The sequence below is a fragment of the Crotalus tigris genome, unplaced genomic scaffold, assembly GCF_016545835.1.
Source record: "Crotalus tigris isolate CLP2741 ecotype Arizona unplaced genomic scaffold, ASM1654583v1 scf7180000018371.15429387391:27106975, whole genome shotgun sequence".
Classification (NCBI taxonomy): domain Eukaryota; kingdom Metazoa; phylum Chordata; class Lepidosauria; order Squamata; family Viperidae; genus Crotalus; species Crotalus tigris.
In genome coordinates this window covers 2373662-2382500 of record NW_024096970.1, presented here as the reverse complement: position 1 = coordinate 2382500, position 8839 = coordinate 2373662, and the positions used below count along the sequence as shown (strand labels likewise).

The window sequence follows — 8839 nt, the reverse complement described above, 5'->3', positions numbered from 1 at the left end:
TAATATTTTATCTCTAACTTTTCAAAAGTATATAAAAGTGGAGCCTGGAATACCTCCTTTTTAAGGAATTTTACAAATAAAGTGAAGCACTATTGAAGTAATTATTCTGGAAAAGTCCAAGCAGATTTGTGAGGTATAAATAGGCTTTCAGCTATCTTCTTGACACTTCTAGGATCTTGACTTTGATATTTTGAAGAACAAGAAGTATTGACCTTTAAATGTCTAAACTCTTTTCACAAGATTTTGTCACAAGGTCTTCTAAAATAATGGGGACATTCTTGTTTGCTGGTCTGTCATATTAATAATATCAAGTTGTTAGTAGCTATTTCTGCCACACTTAAGTGTTTAATGCAATTCATTTCAAACTTTTAGTAAAAGTGCCTACAATTGCTGATCTTTCCCAGAATCTTAGAACTTTCTCCTTTTAAGGACCTCTCTTTGATGCAAGATGCTTATCTAAATTGTTCCAATAAATCAAATCCATCTTGAAACTCCTGAATTGTGAAGGCTCCTCTTGGAAAAACTCTCCATATGCCTTATTTACTCAGAAATATCTCTACAATATATATGTAGGTATACAGATTAATCCTAGTCTCTTTACAGCTTCATCCCAATTAACAGAGGCACTTTCATCCCCTCTGCATATCATTCTGAAAACAAAAAAAATAATCCCTAGAAAGCAGAGCTGTGCTAATCCCATTTTCAAAAGACTCCAAATACTGTAATCAAAGTTCCTTGTAGCTTTCATATGGAACTTTGATAGGTTTCATTTTGCCACAAATATTTCTTCTAGATTTACATTTAGACTCATTCATTCATTCATTCATTCAACCACCTTAAAACTTTTTTTTAAAGATGAAAAGTTTTTTTTTAGTAGCAATTTAAAGATACTTAGCAGATTGTATTTAGCTGAAATATGACAGGATCATTTTCTGAAGCAACTTTCGAGAAAGTATTACATTGGTTGTTTTCTAGCGCTGGTCATTGAGGGCAATTTGATTTGGATTTTCTGCAATAAAATTTAAACCCAAATTAAACTGGCCAACTTTGGTGTCTACCCAAGCCAAATCTATCTCTTTTCATAATCTCTGAACCTTGTACTCTATTATCTGTACATATTTCATTTCTATGACATGTACAAGATTTAGCACTGCTCCAAACTATTTCATTCAATCTGCTGTAAGCATATTTAGTCTGGATCCAGTTAAGTATTCCACAATTCTGCACATACTTTGTCCTTTTGTAAATTACTGCCACTCAAATGTATTTAAAACCTTTGGATTTAAGAAATCTTTTGAAGCCTTCTTTGTTAAAACTATTACTTTTTCACTTCAGTGTGCACAATGAGAGAAAGGTTGGTATAGTAAGATTACAGTGGTTCTTTTTTTTAAAAAACCCCAGCAGCTTCTTGATAATATTACGAAACTTCATTTAATAGAACTTTCCATGTACCTTTACAAACTCATTTGAACCTTAGTAAGATAATAATCAGTAGCAATAAAGCAAGGATTCTACAGAATTTCACTATGAAGCTATGTATCATATACTTAAAAACATTAAGTCTTCACAATTGCTAGCTTAGCAATTTCTCTCTCTCCCTCTCTCGGTGAATTAGATGGTGAAAAGAAGACTCAAGTGATGATTCATGGAATAGAACCAATGTTGGAGACACCAATACAGTGGCTAAGTGAACATATGAGTTATCCTGATAACTTTCTACACATCAGTGTTATTCCATTGTCTGCAGATTGAAGTGTCATCATGTTTTCTGAGGATCAGCCATTGTTGGGGACAGCAATAATGGGGAGAGTTCAATAAAGCTTGGTGAGGTTGACCTGACCAAAAATCCTTGCTCCTGCAAACTGAATAGGAAGAAAGATCCTTCATATGATAACAGCAGTTGAGCTGGCCAATTTTGCATTTGCCCTTTTTCCCCCAATGTCATCATTAACTTTGAATGTGGCTCATGACAGCTACTGCAAATCTTCTATTTTTCTAATGGTAAATATGAAGTGGAGAGGATGAGGAATAAGTGGAAATATGCACCACTTTGTGTTTTTTATTAATCCATAAAAGAGGGTGTTTCCCAAAGTTGTAATGACTTACCTTTAAAATAAAAGTCTGACTTATTCTAGAAAATTAGATGAGTATCCTATAAAAATTAATGTGCGGTATCTCTTTAGAAAAAAAGTGGCATGCTAATGTCCTTTCTCTGGGATTTCATACACAAAGTTTCTTTCCATTTTTATACTTGGCAACTGAATTTTTAAACAACCACATGTTTTGTATTACATAAATTACATTAACGATCTTAAATACATTACTAGCATCAGTAATCTTACTGGCATTATTATGCGTTAGTTCAAAATAATACTGAAACGTTTCTTGCATAATTTACTGTGATATTGAATATGCTCAGATAAATGTCTTCTTGAATGCATGCTGCAAGATGATTGGATAATTGGGTTCTCTTATCAGCAGAATAGCACCATAGGTGGAAGGTTTTTTTCTTTTCCCCCAGCAGTTTCCTATATAATCAACTATCTGCTCTGGCAAGTCAAAGAACAAGGTTTAGTGAAAGTAGTGTGAATATAAAAAGGTGAGGGGGGGAGCTCTGTTATATGGCCAGATGTCCAGTCATATGGCACTGAGCAGAGCCCCAAAACTACTGGACAATATAATGTTTTTTTTAAAGAAATATTAGAAATATATTGGTATCAGTTAAGCGGGGGGATCATATGCACCAAAAAAAGTTTGACATTCCTTCTAAATAGATTGTAAAAAGATTTTGGAAGATTCAAGGGTTGGATTTTTTTTCAATTCTCAAAGAAATAATGGATAGACAACACTGAAGACATCTGACGACATCTCAAGTGAGTTGAAGCCTCAGTAAGAGTCAAATGGAGGAGTCCTTCTGCTTGCAACAATACCTTCCGTCAGCTTAGGACAGGGGTGTCAAACTGCCGGCCCGCAGGCCGCATGCATCATAGCGAAACTGCACCCACCCCATTGCTGGCAATGGTAAAGTCGTGACACGTCATGTGACGTTGCAAGTTTGACAGCCCTGGCTTAAGATAACTTTAGCATATTAGTTCTGGGCATCTAACATAAAACAAGGCAGATATCATCTATTATCATAGACACCTTTATACACAAGGCCATTTTTAAATTATGTGTTGTGTTTCTGGTCTTACTGGAGTTTGGGATTTATTTTTATAATCAGTGATTTAAAATTATATTTGGAAGTATTAGAGATTCCTTCATAGTTTTGGCTCACATTTGTTCCAGAACTTTTCAAAAGAAGCTTCTAGACATATACTTTGAATATAATGAAGACTTACCAACAGTAGCAATTGCCTTCTTTATTCCAGTAGTAAATAAGAGAAGTAATGTTTGGGAATATGAATGTGTACTGAATTATTACCTAACTGCCTTGTATCATCTTCTAAATAAGATTTTTTTCATGGCCACTAGACATTATAAAATGTAGAATGTTTTCTTGAAATAAAATTTGCCATTCTCAGAATTGTTTGTTTTTTTAAATATTTCACCTTTGCATAAAATATTGTAATAGTTTAGTCACAATTCAAACTGAACTGTGATGCTAAAATGAATTCATGATATTGCATGCATTGAAAAGTAATACTTAAGCACAGATAGTCCTTGATTTATGACTACAACTGACACTAAAATTTCAATTGCTAAGCAGTATGGTGGTTCAGGGAGTCATAACATGACAGGATCTGATTTTATGGTAATTGTTCCTTGAGTTGTTAAGTGAATCTAGTTTACACAATTGATTTTGCTTGTTGGAAGCTGGTAAGTTGCAAATCACAGTCACATAGCTACAAAATACTGCAACTGTTGTAAATTTTTACTGATTGCCAAGTAGCCGAATTACAATCACATGATCATAGGGGTGGTGTGACAGCTGTAACTTTGAGGATGGGTCGTAAGTTACTTTTTCCAAAGCTGTTATATCTTCAAACCATTATTAAACTAATAGTTGTACCTGCATTCTGTTCAGACATCAACCTAATTTGCACACCGACAATACTTTAGATAACTGAAAGAACAATATACTTCTATATTTGGGAATGCTGGTGTCTTCTTAAATCCAGAGTGATGTCCAGCTTTGGACAAATGTGATTTGCTGAAACATTCTCTCTTTTTACCTACATGTGCAGAACAGAAGAACTAATCTACTTGCTGTTACAGAAAAAACATTGATTGTATCTTTCTGATAATTCCTTTGCTGACAGAAACTTTCAGAATCAGTAAAACCAGAAGACGGTTCTATTTTGGCGATTCTTTCTCCTTCCTGCAACTTTTCATAAGTGCCCAAATCTGTTGCCAGCTTCATAGCATTATATGAGATGCCATATGAGATTACAGGAGAAAAGCAGCGAAGTTGCTAAGCTGGCTTATTCCTTATGCAGCTGGTAGTCTCTTATTAAAGACATATCTGCATGAATCATCTAATTCAAAATAAGAGTAATACAGTACAGCTTGCACTTAGTTTATGAGCAACATGTACATTCAGGCATGATCTAATTTTCATTATTATTTATTCCTAGAATTCAACTTATCAATTCAGGTCTTGTCCTTTGGTATATGCAGTTGACATTAACAGAGCAAATAGGCATAATTAAGACATTCTTAAGACATTTCTCACGTATGTTAGTATGAATGATGGATGATAATGGTCAGTCCTCTTAATTGAAAATGGTGAAAACAGATTTTTTAAATAATTCTTCATATTCATACAGGGATATCTTCTATTCAAGAAGAACTGCACAATTACAGAGATTTATTCTTGATGAAAGACGGATAGGTAAGGTGGAACTGCTGTATTCACAGTCACTTAAAGAATGTCTTGGTATCGATGTCAGATTTTTTTTTAGTACATTTGTAATTACTCAAGGCTAATTTCAATAATTTCAAGGTAAGCATGACCATATCCGGAATGTAGTGTACCTATAACAGTATATGGGAATGATCTTGGGAGACAGAAGGAAAAGAGGCAGCCTAAACAATGATAAAATTTGAGTCTGAAGGAGAAGAGGTAGAGTAAGTATCTTAGAAGGGACACTGCCTAGTTTTCAGGAGGGAAAATGGATGGGAGGAGTACTTTGAGACTTGCAAGATTCTGTTAATACAATCTTAACAATACTCATGTTTGTACTTCTTGTCTGGATTACCTTAAAGGGTTAACATGTTCTGAGTTCAAATGGCTAACAACTTCTGAGACCCTTTCTCCGTCCCTCCTTAGATTCAGATTCAACTTATCAGACTATTCTCTAGGCTGCAGGTATTCTTCCTGTTTCCCAAGGAGATTCCACGCATACTATTACAGTACCAGAGAAAAATGAGGGACAACATTCTCTTTGTAAATTAACACCCTGTTGGTTTTTTTTTTAAAGAGATGGTATAACTGCATCTAGATTGCTGTCAAGAGAGGAGAGTGTTAAAGGAGGACTGTAGGAGGATCTTTGTTTTTACAGTGTTATAAAAGAGGTCATGAATGGTTCATAAAGTAAACATGAGTTTCCTAGATAAGGAAAATAAGTCACTAGTCTCTTTAAGGAAAATACTGTTTCAGTATGTTCTTTTTATTTCTCAGAAGATTGGAGTTATGTAGACAAGAGGGCACAAGTGGCTTATGTTTTTGTTTATACAGAGCTTCTTGGAAACATATCTGACCAATCATACTTTTGGGTTTGGCTCTTTAGGATTCAGGAACCTAGTCACCTTGTGTGAACTACATGCCAATCCAGATCATGCTTTTCTTAGTTTTGGTTCATTGGTATGAACCCAAACACTTGATAAAGTGCAGTTTATAACTGAGCATATTGGGCAGGCATAACTAATTGTGATTTAGTCAATATTGACTATTTTATAAACCATGCTTAAGTATAGCTCATGTAAAGTGAGAATCCACTCGAGTACAATCTTTCTCTTACTGTATTCAGCCACAATAAATTGCAATTAATATGTAGGAAAATATGAACATTGTACAACTGCAGGAAATGCAAATATTTTATTTATCATAAATTTAGTAGGGAGTATTAACGATTCTACAGTATTAGCAAGATATTCAAATTTTTAAATAAAAAAAAAATCCTTAATCTGCAGGATGACAGCTACCCATCACTTCACAATACTGAGTGACATTCTAGAGTGAGGTATTCAGAGAAACATTTTAAAAATATTTTGCCAGCTACATAACTGTTATTGGATAGAAGAATGGAAATATTCTAATGAACTTAAAGGCATAGTTTGTTGAACTTTTAAAAAATTTTGCTTGTAACCAAAGTGTATTTCTCATTTTGAATTCAGTACATACTGGATTTGTAGTTGTGGCCAGTGGTGGGATTGCACCTCTTGAACTGTAGCTAATTTTTTGTTGCCCAGGCCCAGAATGAACTTCTGGAAGCGACATCCACACAAAGAACTGGTTGTTCAGGTATTTGAATCCCACCACTGGTTGTGGCCACACTATGCCCATAACTGTCGGATGTAATATAGCAAACTGGACATCAGCAACAAGGATAGCTGAATGTCTGCAGTTTCTGCACTTGGTTTGGGAATCTGCTTGCTTCTCTAATTAGGCTAGAGCAGACTTCCCTGGCACTGCATGTGAGGGAACATATGTGTCTGTCATTCAGAGACAGTGGATAGATGTCCCTTTTATACATTAGCAAATTTTAACATTCTGTCTAGGCAGGGCCTCAGCAAATCACAGAAGAGGAAGTCAGGTCAACCAATCAGCATGCAGGGTGCACACTTCCGCACAATGCACAGTTGGGATTTGGAAAGTGTTTGCGTCAGCTCATCTTCATCTGCCACCTCTACGTATCCATCAACCTGCTTGCAGTGACTACTATGGGCAGTTGTAGGCAACTCTAAATCAGCCTTTAATCTGATCAATGTTAGAACAGCTGATTATGCAGAATAGTCTTGCTCAAATGAGGGGGGAGGGAATTTATTCAGAAATGAAGTGAAGTGCCAGATGTAAAAATGTCATGACTTCATCATCTACTAATTTCCCTTCTTCACAAAAGCAAAAGGTAATTGTGGTTTTCCTTCCTTCACATTTTTTTTTGCATTAGATATTTCATCTTTGAAATAATTCCTATTCACTTATTAAAAAGTCCAGCAGCACAACAAACTATAAATATGAATAAATAGAAAAGCCTGCTTTTTAAAAAAACTGCTTGCTTCATCTTGATTTATAGATCATTTTAGTATGATATAATATGCATAGTAGTTCAAAGATTAATGGTATTACAGATTTCTCTGTTGACACATAAGGCTATCGGTTTGATCTTATTTTGAATTCCCTTTCATTTCAAGTCTGAAGCCAAACTTGCTATGCCAGCTGTTGTCCTGACAAAAGTATGCAGTTAGTGTTTTCATGAGGAAAAGAAGTCTCTTTTCTGCATTTTGTTTCTGGCAGGACTACCCAACATGAAGTAACTTTTTCACAGCTTCTAAAACATTTTGAGAAGACAGAGCTTTTGAAACAGAACTCGGTCACCTCCAGACAGTCAGCCCAGTTCAGATCAAAGCTGAGGTCGAGAGCAGAGGAATAGTTTTCAACAGGGAAACTGCACTGCCGTTTGCTGAGCTGATAAATGGCTGTGGCAGATAGGTGGTTTTCTTAAATAAAAAGGGCAAGTGAACTGTTGATTGTTTTTTAAAGTCAATATAACTGCTCACTCCATAGACTCTGAGAAGCCATGCAAATGATTTAATGAACAGAAGGATTCCAGCACTGCCATGAGAAAACACTGAAGCATCTTATCAGCATAAGACATGGAAGTCTAGAGCATCCTTTTTGGCAAGACGTGTCAGTGCTACCTATCGCTAGACTGAAGAAAGATTTATTTTGGTTAATAGCTCTAGCTGTAGAAGGAAATATATGATTCATCAATTTGATACAATAGAAAGTGGACTGATTTTAATGAGGGCCACACTCAAGTGCAGTACTCTTGCTCACAGGACTGAACAATGCCTTACTTTTGGGTAAAAATGCAGAGGAAAGAATCCATGTGATGCAAATAGTTTATGTGAAGAGAAAAAAAAATGTTATTCATGTTGCTCATCAGTTCCAAAAGGGTTTGTGGGAAGAATCCAGAGAAAGAAATATTTTGGGGAATATTAAAAAGGCAGAATATATTTCCCCAAAGGAATAATGTGTAGAAGATCTTTAAAAAGGACAGAAACCAGCCCCAGCCCCCTCTTCCCCAGGCAGAAAAGTCAGCAGAGGCCAGCTTTTAGAAATGCAAATTCAATATCCTTTTAGAACGGTTTGAGCCTTCCAGCTAGAAACTGAAGAAATTAGGAAGACAAAGACACCTAAAATCTACATACCCCACCCAAACTCTAAAATACATGATCTTTGGAGACAGTAGGATTAACCCACCAATACCAAAAGGGCACACTGAGACTCAGGTCAAAGTATAATATAATGGAAAATACAAAGCCTCGAACAGGAACAGGAAACAACCTCAAAAGCCCCAGAAGGTATAAAAACCCACCACTCCCTGCTACATGTGGTCAGCTTTCCCAGAGCCATCTTTCTCTCTGGCTCTCATCTTCAATAAACTCCAACCTTCTTTCTAAAGCAGTCTCCATTTTGATTATTCTTGACTTGGACTGGGCCCTGATGAAGATTTTTCTTTCAACAGGTTTGTAGTTTTGCTTACATGTATATGACATCCATTTTTGTGTTGTTTTTTTTAGCACAAAAAGGGTGCTAAATTTAATTATTGAATTGAATTAAAGGGTGGGAAAATGTCAACTTTTATTAAAAACACTTAATTCATTGTATTCC

General features: G+C 35.5%; 1 protein-coding gene across 8 annotated transcripts in view; it reads left to right on the top strand.

The window, feature by feature from the left end:
- The window catches only part of ATG5 (autophagy related 5), a 42005-nt gene extending 38479 nt beyond the window's left edge, over positions 1–3526 (top strand). For 7 of the 8 annotated variants that reach the window (XM_039351096.1, XM_039351097.1, XM_039351100.1 and 4 more), the window contains exon 8: positions 1616–3526. In XM_039351096.1, the coding sequence (XP_039207030.1) occupies positions 1616–1752 (137 nt within the window). In that variant the 3' untranslated portion in view covers positions 1753–3526. The remainder of the gene's footprint in view (positions 1–1615) is intronic. The other variant, XR_005557641.1, reaches the window with a different exon arrangement.
- The last annotated feature ends 5313 nt before the right edge of the window (positions 3527–8839 follow it).